Source organism: Eulemur rufifrons, chromosome 7, assembly GCF_041146395.1.
Source record: "Eulemur rufifrons isolate Redbay chromosome 7, OSU_ERuf_1, whole genome shotgun sequence".
Lineage (NCBI taxonomy): Eukaryota > Metazoa > Chordata > Mammalia > Primates > Lemuridae > Eulemur > Eulemur rufifrons.
The window spans coordinates 277,528,930-277,542,914 of NC_090989.1; the positions used below are offsets into that span (position 1 = coordinate 277,528,930).

Consider the following 13,985-nt stretch of genomic DNA (forward strand, 5'->3'; position numbering starts at 1 on the left):
ATAAATTAGATTATGCTTTTTATTCTTTTTCTTTCTGGTAGAATGAATAAGTAATTCTTCTGCTATCCGCACCACCTGTTAGAACCTAATACTGTCAGACTCTGTTTTCCCCAAGAGGATTGGAAGAGATTTGTTATGCAATAACTTCCGCTTTGTTTACGCTCCGGCACTTAGTGTATATTTTATATAGATTCATGTGTTTTGCAACCTGACAGATCCTTCTTTTTTGTTTACCAGATTGATTTAAAATGAAAGACATTCAGTCTTTGTGCAAGCAGGTGAAAAGTGGCCTTGTTTGATTAGTACAACTAGTTGATATTAAACTAATCTATATGTACTTGTGATTCAGTTATGGCTCTTCAAACTTATTGGCTAAATAGTTGAAATCTCAAGAAACTCGTCATAAAAAAAACTGGATGGCAGTGGCAGTTTTAAGTCATTTAAACAGAGGCCAGAATTTGTTGCCATTTGAGAATATGGCATAATACATTTGTTTTTCTTTGCATGAATACAGTTGAACACTGAAAATGTCACATTTGAACTTGATTATTTTAACTTTTGAATTAGTAGTTGCTCACTTCTTCCTAATTGTCAACATTTTTGGAAAATATACCTGGTGATAATCCTCAAGAGACTAATTTGGAGAAATAATCATAAAATTGTAGAAGATGATGTTATTCATATAATAGTATTTCTTATTTTTATGTCTTCAAAATCGTTGTTTGATATTAAACAAAAAAATAAGTAATGAATGAGAGTTCACAAATTTATTAAGGGTCTTGTAATGAGGATTTTTTTTTTTTAAATGACCTAGAACAACTCTTAAAAATACAAAAATAAAACAACAGTGAATGCTTCTATAAGGCAGTTACTTTGTCTTTTAGATTCTATTAACATAATATGCACAAGAGGTGGTAAAGAGTTCAGGCTGTAAAGCCAAACTGCCCTGGATCAAATCCTGGCCTTTTCACCTTCTAGCTGTGTGACCATGAGCACTGTATTTAACCACATTGTGCCTCAGTTTCATGATAATTAAAATGGACTTAATAATAGTACTTACCTCTTAGGGGTGTTGGGATGATTAAATGAGTTAATACAGATAAAGTACTTTGAGTAGTGCCAAGCACATAGAAGGCTCTCAATAAAATGGGATGTCTTATTATTTATCTAACTTTGATATTATACTGAAAATTATTTGGAAACATTTAATTTCCACAAGCTTTTGAATTCCCTAGGACCCATTATGAATGTGAGTTTTTGGTTTTTAGTCATTATAAATTCATACCTCATCAAAGAAAAACATCTTATTTTTAATGATGATTTTATTACTCCAGTGTTGCTTACATCTACATGGAGTCGTCCCAGGTTTTTTCATTCATCTAACCCTGCTTGATTTCCTATAGCATAGCTCTTGTTGGAGATTTATATTGATACGGAAGGATATTCTGACCAGGACTTTGGTCTCTCTTGCAAATATTTGTGTATCTCTTGTTTACAGCCCCTGTGTCCTCTTGTAATACCCATGCAAAAGGGATTCTAATAAATCTTGTGCTCTGCATTACACATTGTTTGTTTTAGCTGCCTTCCACTTCATGCTTCCTCCTTTAAGAGCGAGCCATTATGAAAGGTTAGATTCACAGTTAGCAGGCTTTAGCTCTCCCTTTTGAATCAGTGAGGTTGCCGTTTTATTGCTCTCCGACTTACACTTCAGTGATGAGAGTAAACTAGCATCAGATTAAAGGTCAGCAAATCCCATCAAAGAGAGGAATATTAGGGGCAGAGATAGTTGGAGAGGCAGCACACCACTGGGTATTGACAGGGTGATTCCAGGGTATCAGTCAGCAGAATTATAGCTGCCCAGAGAGTCAGTACAGCTTTAATGAGCCTGTGTGAAGAGGAAGAGGGTGGATTTATGTAGTTCCTCATAATTTTCTGTAGAGACTGTTATTGCAGACATTCTGTGGAGTGTTCTGGTCTTTCATTTAATTCAAAGGTCCTGGAGCTTATCCATCCTCTAAATTCCTTTTTGTTAGCTGAAATCAAAGTTGACATTTCCATGGTTTACCACCTAAAACACCCAGTTCAAAATCAGGTTTCTTTAGGCAATTTTGAAATCTGTATATTGTTAATATGAATATACAATCATATTTATATTAATGCATACATATTTCCTATTCAGAGAAGTGGGTTGAATAATGAACATTTTTTTTTCATAGCTAGGCAACAAGGGAAATTGTACATTTATACATTGCTCTTTAAGTAACTGGAAAAAAACCTGATTATGTTATGTTTTTCAAGTATGTTAATATTCACTCTCCTTAAATTGACTTTCCTAATTATTTGTTCTTATGCCTATTTGTGTATGCCCCTAGCTCACCCTTCATGCCCCCAATACCTTCCTAACTAGAAAAAAAAATTTTTTTTAATCCATGGAGGGAAAATGTTTTTAATTGTTCTAATGAGCAATACTGCATTTAATTGCTGTTATTTTCAGTTCCACCTTGATTTTGCTGCATCTTTATAGTGAATTTGACTCACATTAATTTCTTATCAGAGGGAGATTAAATCTATGTGACTTCCAAATATAGAATATACTTTGAGAGGTCAGATGTTTCTGAAACAGTATCTTTGGATTTCTTTTTCTTTTTTATTTCTTTGCTGTAGGTTAGTTGCTTAAAGGGGTAATGAAAGATTTTTTTTTAAAGCTAAGCTTTTAGTTATTCGTTACTAGAAAATAGTTTGTGAAAAATTATCAGTAAACTTGCACTAGAATGTTTTGTTTAATTACTTAATCAAGCTAGCCACTTTTTGTAATTCATATTAATACCTAAGAATATGCTATTTTGTTTATATTTCTAAGTAAATGAATTCTTTGCATTATTAACATAGAAGTCTTATTTTTATGATTTGCTGCTTTGAGGATGCTTTTAAGCTTTTCTGCCATTGTCCTTTGCATGCCATGTGGGTGGTTGTGCTTTTCAGACACTTACATGATGTTTAATGGAAGAGAGTGATGGATGTGATACTACTATGAGAAGCACAAATATCCTTTTTGAAGTTCACCATTGACTGACACATCTACAGTACTTACAGTAAAATGTAAACTCCTTAAGAGAAATGCATGCAGATGAATGTTACATAAAAAGATAGAAGCCATTTTCCGTCACTAATTAGGTGCTGTATTTATATTAAAGAGCCAGCACACTTTAAAATCACATGGAAAGTCTAGTAAAGTTCATGTTTCCTATAATCATGCTATGCTTCACAAAGCCTTTTCAATAAAACTGAGTGTGTGTCCTTTATAATAATACAGATAAAACTTTATGCTGTGCTGTTACATTGGAATGTACTGAGAATGTCAATGACCCTCATGTGGTATTTACTAGCATGCTATTTTGAGCAGCGCCTGTGCATCAGGAAAATTCGGTATTACAAAAACAATAAAGTGGACATTTCTTTCCTGCAAGGGGAAAAAGAAAACCAGTGGAATCTGCTATTCATAATGAAGTCAAGTGACTGTAATTTATATATTCGCTTCTGAACATTTTAGAGAAAAGGGAAAGAAGATGGCTGCAGCAAAGGAAATGAATTCAAAGATAACCTGAGATTAATTATCTGATAGGGGCAGGATTCTGACTATCATGAGGGACATATGAATGACATTTACTGATCACCTTAAAGTACACAAGTAAGTGTATTTGGTATTTTTAACACATTAACTCCCATGTGAGTTGTACCTAACTCACGCTATTTTTGAGCCCAGGGCCTCAGGAAGCATATATAACTCATGTCTCTTTACCTTGGGAGCTATGTAGTGCACAGGCAATTCACGCTGCCATGCTGTAGCATACATGTGACGTGATGGGTGACCCTCTGGGCAAAACCCTGTAGTTGGTTCTTGAAAATCATACTTGTTGATGTTCTTATTGTTACAATTAATATTGACAATTTAATTGCATATAACACACACACAAAAAAATTAAAAAAACACAAAAAACAACAAATTTTTCATTAAATTAGAAAGGATCATTTTGTTTTTGAAGTTTTTATTCTATTTTTGTAATAAAACACCATGGCCCCAAGGAAAATAATTTTTTTTTCTAATGTGGCAGTCAATGTGTTAAATTCAACTGGGGTCTAGTATTTTCATTTGAGAAAAATTATGAATGAAAAAAAGAACTATTTCTTCCCGTTGGTAGTTTCTTAAATATTTTGTGTCATATGTAGGTTATATGTATAGTTTTAAAAAATATTGTACATTTCATCTGTGAAGTTTTTTTTTTTTTTTTTTTTGAGACAGGGTCTCATTCTGTCGCCTAGGCTGGAGTGCAGTGGCTCAATTGTAGCTCACTGCAGCCTCAAACTCTGGGGCTCAAGTGATCCTCCTGCCTCAGCCTCCCGAGTAACTAGGACTGCAGGTGCATGCCACCATGCTCGGCTAATTAAAACAAAATTTTTTTTTGTAGAGACAGAGTTTCGCTATGTTGCCCAGGATGGTCTTGAAAACTCCTGGCCTTAAGCAATCCTCCCACCCTAGCCTTCCAAAGTACTTGGATTATAGGCGTGAGCCATTGCTCCCAGCTCATCTGTGAAATATTTGATTAAAAGATTTCCAAAATGCTAACTGAGAGGATGTGTAACTTTTGTCTAATTTTAACAAGAACATTGCATAGCCAGTTATAACATCTTAATGAGTACATTTGCAGGAAGAAACGAGTCCTTATTTCAGAACAAATCAATGGCACCGTTTATTTTCTGGTGTTCTTCTGCACATGGCCATTCTCTAGATTTCTGTACTTACTTGAAACATGTGGCCAGGGACCACTGATAATGAGCAACTATCATGAGTGTTTCATCATCAGCACACATCAAAGTGCCATTATACTACTGGAAGTAATACGAGAATAAAAGTAATACGAAAGAGCAAAGGAAGAAACCAGAAACTTAGGTCATAAAAATTGACGCATCTCAAAGCAATAAATCATATCATTAAAATATGTTGCAAAATACATCTATGCATCACAACCTATGGTAAGGAAATTTTGATATATAAAAATACTACAATTAAAAAAAGATCAGATTGACCATATAAATAATATTATCAGAAATCATATAAAAGTTATAATTGTAGGACAGACTTGTTTCAGATTATACTTCAGAATGGCAAAACTTCCTTATTTTTTATAATCTTGTGATGGCATTTGGGAATGTTTTATTTTCACAGATGATAATAAATAAATAGTTCTTTGCTTTGGAAAATGTAGTATTTTAATAAAAACAGATTTCAATCTATATGATTTAAAGTGAATACCACTGTTACTTTTTAAAGTGACAATTATGTGTCACGTATTAGGCTTTTTACATATTTTATGTCATTTAAACTTTGCAAGGATTCCTTGAGTTATTTGTATCCCTATTTATAGAGAATGAGCCAGAGGGCTTCCTATGGTCACACAAGAAGGGACTTTATTTTTTTTTTTTTTTTGAGACAGAGTCTCACTCTGTTGCCCTGAGTAGAGTGCCCTGGCGTCAGCCTAGCTCACAGCAACCTCAAACTCCTGGGCTCGAGTGATCCTCCAGCCACAGCCTCCCAAGTAGCGCCTCCAAATTAGTGCCACGCTCTGCTAATTTTTCTACTTTTAGTAGAGATGGGGTCTCACTCTTGCTCAAAGTGCTGTTGAATTCCTGACCTCAGGCGATCCTCCCACCTCAGCCTGCCAGAGTGCTAGGATTACAGGCATGAGCCACTACACCTGGTCCAGGAAGGGACCTAATAAGAGATAGTCAGAATTTGAATCCAGGCTATTCTGACTCCAAAGCCATGTTCTCCAGCTGTGTAGTTTATTTATATTGAAATTGCAAAGTGAATTTAAAATCCAATATTATGACCTATTTCTCTAGGTATTTGAGGTGTGATAGCATCTTAGAAAAAGAGAGACTTGTGTTTGAATCATTGTTTTCTTGTTTACTCACCATGTAATCTTGGGCTCTTAAGTCACTTAACCTCTTTGAAGTTTGGTTTTCTTATCTATAAATAAGGCCAATGGTACTTACTCTATAAGGTTATTTAAAAATCAAATGAGAGAGCATGTGAAAGATACAGTTGCTGCTTGGATAAAGTCATATGCTCAATATGCATTTAAATTTGAACATAGTGAATTTTTAGGCTAAACAATAGAATGATATCCAAGTACTAACAGTGTCAGATTATCATGTTAACAACTGAAAAGTACGAAGCTAAAGCCACCTACATAAGAAACAAAAGGGCTGAAAACATTTGCTTTTTGGCAGAAACATCTTGTATTGTGAACTGGGTCTGGAAGGAACTTACTAAGTCTGGAAGATTGGGTATTCCAGAAAATAGAGCAGTGGGAGAAGCAGCTGTGTAGCGTAGCACACACGATGCTCTCAGTATTAGAGGGAGCAGGCACACAGTGTAGTGTTATCCCATTCACAGCATGGCAGTGATCTTAACTGACAAGACAGGAAATGGAAGTGCCATGGCAATCTCATTCTGCAGGGAAAAAAGACAAGGGAGCAGAATGTGGGAATGAGGGTGGGGGGAAAGGAAGGATTGCAGTAAGTTTGTGTAAATGAATGCTGAAGAGTTCAGAAGATGCATTCACAATAATATAAGAGTATTAATAATAGAAGAGGATTCATTGGTTTTGATGGAAGTCCAAACGTGGGCATCTAGCATTTCTTGGTGAGGAGACTTCAGGCATGTAGTAAATTTAAAAGGATATCATTGGCACACTGGTTCATTAGATCACTGCTAACTACATAGAGTAGCTGGTCACAAAGACCTATAGGTATTATTATAAATCCAGTGTTACAGTTCTTTCCACCTCCTGAAACTCGTTGCTTTCCCTTTAAATAGTGCTGGGTTTTTTTTCCCCTTTTCAAATTTAGTTGTCATATTTACCAATCCTAAAAATTCCTCAGTAGAGCATTTTGTTTGAACATCTGTCCCTTTACATAAAAAGAAAATGGCCGTTTCCTTTTTTCCCACCACTTGTAATAATTTCCTTTAAGAGCAGAGCACAGGTAACCCTTTGTGCTAATATGCGTGAGAAACATGGCCCGTTTTCCCCTTCATCCTTTTTTCACTGTCTCATGCAAGCATAGCATACTTCATATCTTGCCCTAGCCCTGTTCTCTTCTTCTGTAGCTGACAGTGCTTATATATCAAGCGCTCCAACAAGATGCAGCTCCATTTAACAAAAAAGTGCCTTAAAAATGTAACTCTTCTTTCTGCATTTTTATTGCACAGTCCATCTGCTCCTTCATCTTCGCTGCTCTTCACTTCACAGTGACAAGGCTCACTCCTTTTTCTTGTCTCTTGAGGCAAGATCTAATTGGCAAGTGGAAAGTCTTCAAAATTTGCCTTTGCCAGCCAGGAGTACTTTCAGATTTTTCTGTAAACAGTTGGCTAAAATAGGCTTGAAGGGTAAACAGAAACTATAATGAAACTGAACAATGTTTAAGAAGTCCTTTCCCACAGAATGAACACACCTTCCGGTAGTAGCAAGGACTGTAATGTTTTAGAATAAATGAATTACTGGATAAATACAGTAAGTATGATGAATATTTTTGATGGCTCCAACTAGCAAAATGTTTAGCTTGAATCATTATTTCAGGCTTAGCTCTTCTGTGTAAAGTATTCCACTATTTCTGGTAAAATAAATCATCTGAACTTGTGATGTGGCTGCAATTGGTGGTATAGCCAGGGAGAAGTGATCCATAAGTGTTCTTTGTGTTGCCATTTGCATTGCTGGGAACATGCAGAAACGCCGGAGTCATAGCCTAGGGAATTACACTGGCATAGAAAAGCATTGATGATTCAAGAAATGCCTTTAAATGGTTTGCCTCTTCTCATTTAAAGTACATCTGTGGAACTGCAGGAAAATAACAACTAGATTCTGCCCAGGAGTCTAGTACCTATACAGACCAAGATACTAGTAATGTCATTATAGCATCTAGCTGCTTTCCATCGAACCCCTAAAAAGGTCATTAGTTGCCTGCTTTCTTTAGTGAGATGGCTTTGCAGCAAGTGCTTGGAGAAAAGTTATCAGTGCTGTATGTTAGAAACAGGCATTCTGCCAACAGCTTTATAATGAAGGTGAAATGTAATAAAGCGATGGATTGACAGTTTATGTGTTGAAAGTGAAGGAAATGGAGGTGTGGAGAAGCGTTATGGGGAATCTTTCTAGTCATATCTTCAATTTAACCATCAGGGGAAATGCTTCAAAATCTTAGATTTATGAATTTCTAGTAAGCAGTTTCACAGCATGTAAACAAATCTCAGTGGGCTGTTTTAGGAAGGTAGATTTGGGCAGTGAAGTAATCATTTTTATTCCTCTGATTTTCCAAATGGAAATGGACATATATGATAAAAATGTCAGCCACACTCTCCACGTCAGGGCCCTAACAGGATTACATGTCAGTTCTTAATGTCTCGCTCTGTTTTTCTTTGCCATGAATGGCTGCATTATTGCTCACAGGAACTTCACTGTAATATATGGTAAGAGACAAGTAGCTCTTTATGGCCAGTGATTATTCGGTTTGAATGAAACCTGTGATTTATGTCCATTTAACTGAAAAGCCTTGTAAATTCCCAGTGCTGCATTTTTCCTCAATAGAGAATGAGTCAAGCGAAAGTGACAACTAGGTTGGCGTGGAAATGTGCAGTGCATTGCCGTGTTATATTTAATATACCTGACATGAAAAACGTGCACACACCACACAGTCACCTTAAATAGGAGTGAAAGTGACATTAGCTTGTAATATAACTGCCATATTCAGTGGATTAGACACTAACATTGGCTTAAAAGGAGATTTGGAGCTGGAGTGGGATGGGCATTGGGGCTACGGGTTGTGATAGGCAACTAGATCATCTGTCATTTCCTCATAATATTTAAAAAATGAGTTATTTTTGCAGTTGCTTTCTACCAATACCTACAAAATAATATGATTCTTCCTTTCATTATAAGCCTCATCTTTAGATCTAAAAAGGAGAGTGTGAAATTCAGGTGCAGATATTATTTCAGCTCTTTCTTTAGGATGTGCTGATACCATTCAATTGGCTTTTCCCCCTCTCTCTTAGAGCTCACTGAAATGTCTGTCTTCCCTGGACTTGGGCCTGGCTCCCGAGCTCTGTCTACGGTTCACCCCCTGTTTTTCTGGGAACCACAACCTCCCAACCCCAGTACACAAATACAGTTTAGACAGTGGTGGTTTGAGGGATTTTCAGTGTCTTTCTCCACTTTGTTTTCAAATTATATCCTAGGTTTCACAACCAAAAAGTAATTGTTTCAAATGAAATCTTATAACCATAGAGTTTGTGACCTTCATTTCATTTCCAGGTCTTCTTACTTTAACTGCTTCTTATTTAAGGATTTCGGGTAGAAAATTATTTTACCTTTTATATGTTTGGGGAGAAAAGTAGCAATGCGTTTGTCTTAATCTCTCTTGTTTATCTATAATTTGGGTTATGTTTCTCAAACTGTGGCTGACTCGATTTTTAAATGAAGAAAGCACAGAAAATAAAGTTGGTATTTTCATTAATTAGCTTTGTAACTTCTGACTACAGTCCTACTTGTTACTTTTAAATAACAGACAAAAAGAAAATCTGTGGAAAACTGTAAGAATACCTGAAAATGTTAGAATGGTCACTTGTTTCAAAGTAGTAAAGAATTCAGGGCCTGCTGAAAATATCTGATCTGTCCGTGTTTTACGTGACACTCAGCTCAAAAATTTTCTACTGAACTAAGGCTGTGGTGTGATAGTTGAGTAAATAAAAAACAAGTCCATCAAAAAGCAAAATTACAGAGATTTTATCGGCCTATACTTATGAATAATTTGGTGCCTCGATTTATGGTATGTTCATTAGGAGAAAAAAGGAGAAAAAAAAAATCAAACAACTCAAGTTTCCATAATAGCTTTTTGTATCTCAGCAGGTCTGAATAATATGCACTTTACAAAGTAAAAATGATTTGATGATAACTTTTATTTATCATTAACATGGATATTGTCTGTCTTCTCTTACTATGGAAATATCATAGAGCTAGATCTTAGTTATGTCTCATTCACAACCACGTGTAGAATATATTCGATTTGAAATGGCAGTATTCTGAAGCTACTCTTCAGTCCTGGATGAACAGAGGTTAGTCATGGTCCAGTGAGCTTGATCTTGAAATGGGGGAGCCACAAAGCTTAGTTAGTGCCCTGTGTTTGCACCTCATTCTGTCAGGTCAAGCCTTCATTGTCTTAACAGAGGTGTTCTGTTCGAGAGGCTACTACTGTACAATCCAGCCAGTGCAGATTTCTAATCTGCTTATTTATAATTCAAAAGCTTGCCTATATATTAATGAACCCTTAATGAGCTGTTGAAAATGCCTGAATTACAGTCAGATTATTAAACTCAAACAGCCCCGTAATCATACCATTTGAGTGGGCTTTAGGTACTTTTCACATCTGCAGCTTAGAATTGTGAAGGGTATGCGTTTATTTGGAGAAAGCTTTGTAATAATTTTGACCCGTAATTTATTTATTGCCCTCCGAATGCAGTTGTCTATGCAGATGCTCTCTCCCATTATCTGTGGGGCAGGTGCACAGCATGTTGAAAGACAGCTAATTAGGATTTGCTGAAAGATATGCAAAAACTGTGGGCTTATAACAAAGCCAAGTTCATTGTTAAACAATGTTTTACTGTGTTTGTATGATTTGTCTAAATCTTAGGGATACTGAAATGAATGTTGTGATTATAAGTAGATTGCAAATAGGGTTTTTTTTTTAAAAAAAATTTTATAATGCTGTGATGACCAAAGAGCCTAGATGTAAAACTTTATAAACCTCTCTATATGTTCCAGTATACATACATTTTGGATTAAAAACAAGAATAGCCAATTTTTAAGTGATGATTTTACCAAGTTTCAATTTGAAGGTGTCAGGATCTTTTGATAACCACACAGTCCAATTCATTCTGGCCCTTGCAAATTTAGGCTCATTAAAATGTTTATGGGTGCCCAGAGAAGTAGGTATTATGATTAAAAGCCATGCGTGACTTTGGAAGGTTAGTAAACTAAGTCATAGTGAGTAGATAGCTAGGTAGAATAAGGAATAAAATAATAACTTGAATGCAAAGTAAGAAAATAAATAGAAATATTCAAACTGAAAACAATTTGGAAACCAGGCATTACTATTTAAAGATTCTATAATCATTACTTTGCTTAATACAGAAAAAATTTTTTTCACTTTTCAAACTGTAGTTATGAAAATGACTTCATTATTGATAAATAGCCTTTTCCATATTGCCTAATTGCAAAGTGCTGCAGTACTTTTCATCCAAAGGAGTATGAACTTTTTGTCAGGAAATGATTTCTCTGATGAGATTTGATGCACATAATTTATAAAGTAAATACAGAAGGATTGCATTAAAACATTTTTTCCTATTATTGAAGCAAACACTTCAGTGTTGATTTACTTATGATTTTGGAAGAGAAAACATTTTCACAAGAGGACAATGTTACAGTTGCTGAAAATACATATTTATTTTTCTTTGTATCTGATATTATTGAGTTTATGGGTTGCTTTATATTGGTATAATGGTGATAGTTTATATACATATTAGATATGTATAAAAGTGTCATAGATGGATAATTAGTTTTTGCCTTTTGCATTTTTTTCTGATGAATTTACTTCTGTCTCCCTTAAGATTTGCTTCTTTGTGTATTAGTCATTGAGTATCTTTTCTTGTTTGCCACACTTGTGCAGGGATATGTAATCATTTTGACTATGGAAGTTGATCTACTATTAAAGAACCTCATCACATGTGCATAGGGAAAAGATGAATGTGTTTAAGTACAAGGGGACAATTAGAAACCTGGAGGAACCTTGAAGATAGATAAAAAAAACATTTCCAGGCTGGATGCAGTGGCTTATGCCTGTAATCCGAGCCCTTGGAAAGGCCAAGGTGGTAGGATTACTTGAGGCCAGGAGTTCAAGACCAGCCTGAGTACCATAATGAGACCCCCGTCTCTACAAAAAATTTTTAAAAAATCAGCCAGGCATGGTGGTGTGCACCTGTGGTCCAAGCAACTATGGAGGCTGAGGTGGGAGGATCACTTGAGCCCAGGAATTTGAGGCTGCAGTGCCTGCCACTGCACTCTAGCCCTGGCAACAGAGTGAGACCCTGACTCCAAAACAAACAAACAAGCAAACAAACAAAAAGCAACCCCGCACATTTCCAGGGGAAGCACCAGTGTCTTTGTAAATACAAGAAAGAAACAATAGACACATAAAAATTGAGTTAAAAAAGGTGACACTTAAGGAACTCTCAAACAGATAGTATAAAGTGAAACAGAATCCAAAGAGCAAGATAAGAGATTGCTCAGCAAGGCCTCGTTGTATGCCAAATGCACAAAAAACTTGGTATGTGAGCTACAAGCAGGTCCAAGCCATGAGATTTTAGCATTTAACAAAGTGAATCACAAGGAAAGAAAATCAAAGATGTTAAATTAAAAATACCAACTTAACCAATATATGGCAGTTCTAGAACAATATTAAGCAGTTCCTTTTAGTTCTAAAAGAAATAGCAAATACATGTTTGCCAATCTTTAATTATCAGCAATGTGTTGATACAGATTTTATCTTATAAAAGAGTTATCTAACTTTTTGTTACTCTAAATGAATGCATTAGTATATTATAATTTCCAAAACTTATGTATTTGCCTTTGAACAGACAACAGATATAATTTTAAATTATGGTGAGTTAGTTTTATTATCTGGTTAAAATTATTCTGAAGTGTATTTTTAAATGAAAGTGACAGCTTTAAAGTGTTTGGGGGGAGGAAATTAAACCGTGTTTGAGTTAAGACAACCAAGAGCTTTGTCATGCTGTGGGTGTAATTCAGGGCATCTAGGAATGAAATCTGTTCCTGAAAGACTTGGTGGTAGTTTTAGGTTAGCATCTAAAATCACAGAGCTGGTGATCAGTTTGAGTACTTGGCAGCTTATAGGTGTTACTGTCATGTAAGTTACACTAGACACAGAGTGTGCACCACTGTGGATAAACAACAACAGGCACAGACACAAAAGGCAGAATCCAAATGCAAACATGCAAGATGCCAACTTCCTTTACCCCTCTTCCTCAAGAAGCCTGTAACTAGTGAGTGGGGAACCTGCTTTTAAACAGATTTACAGAGGTTAATTGGGCTGGGATATTTTAGATTATGTTACACATTAATGAAAATGCTGATTTTGAGCTGTCATGACTCCAGTGCTTTTTATACCATGATAATTATTTTAAAACTTTGTCTTCTGTGTTGTTGAAAACATCTTGGCAGAAAGCCTATGTGACCTGATTAAACCTATGAATTGTCAGCTGTGATCTATAGTACTCAGAAGAGGTTGCTGACTGGGCGTCACTTAAGAAGTTCTTGATTTAAAAGCGAAATTAGATTGAGACTACTGTGCCGACCATTGTATTGCCTTGTGCTTAACAATATTTATTTAATAATATACATATTTAAATATAGCTAATTACCTTATAATATATGTATTTCTCTCTGAAATTACATGATGGAAAAGCTCATCTAATCTTATTTTCCAATTTTGATTATAGCTTATGAATTATTTTATGGGAATTTTAATTCTGTTTCTCCAGCTGTGAAGAAAGACAGGATAACCACCTTTTCATGAGTTTGTTTTATATCCCTGCAATTATTTTCTTTCTCTTTTGAAACCTTTAATTTTTTACCTGCTTCCCATTTTATGCCTTTAAGCTTTGATGATTAAAATATGCCAAGAAGCTAGAGTTACCTTTTTCTTCTTTTTTTTCTTTTATTTTATTTTAACGTGACTTTATTTGGAGATAGGATTACCTTTTTCTAAAGATCCAATCTGGGGTAAATTGTGTGTAGGGGGGAGGGAAGTGTTAGAAATGTTGGGATGCATGTAAATGATATCTTAAATAATTTTCCTAC

At 35.4% G+C, this 13,985-nt stretch overlaps 1 protein-coding gene across 5 annotated transcripts in view; it reads left to right on the forward strand.

Moving 5' to 3' along the window:
- PBX3 (PBX homeobox 3) overlaps window positions 1–13,985 on the forward strand; it is a 209,702-nt gene that overhangs the window by 147,571 nt on the left and 48,146 nt on the right. The window contains exon 1 of one of the 5 annotated variants that reach the window (XM_069474673.1): window positions 12,411–12,432. The exons of the other annotated variants lie outside the window; for them this stretch is intronic. Within the exon in view, the coding sequence (XP_069330774.1) occupies window positions 12,417–12,432 (16 nt within the window). The 5' untranslated portion in view covers window positions 12,411–12,416. Of the gene's footprint in view, window positions 1–12,410; window positions 12,433–13,985 lie in introns of those variants that run through there. 5 annotated transcript variants of the gene reach the window in all.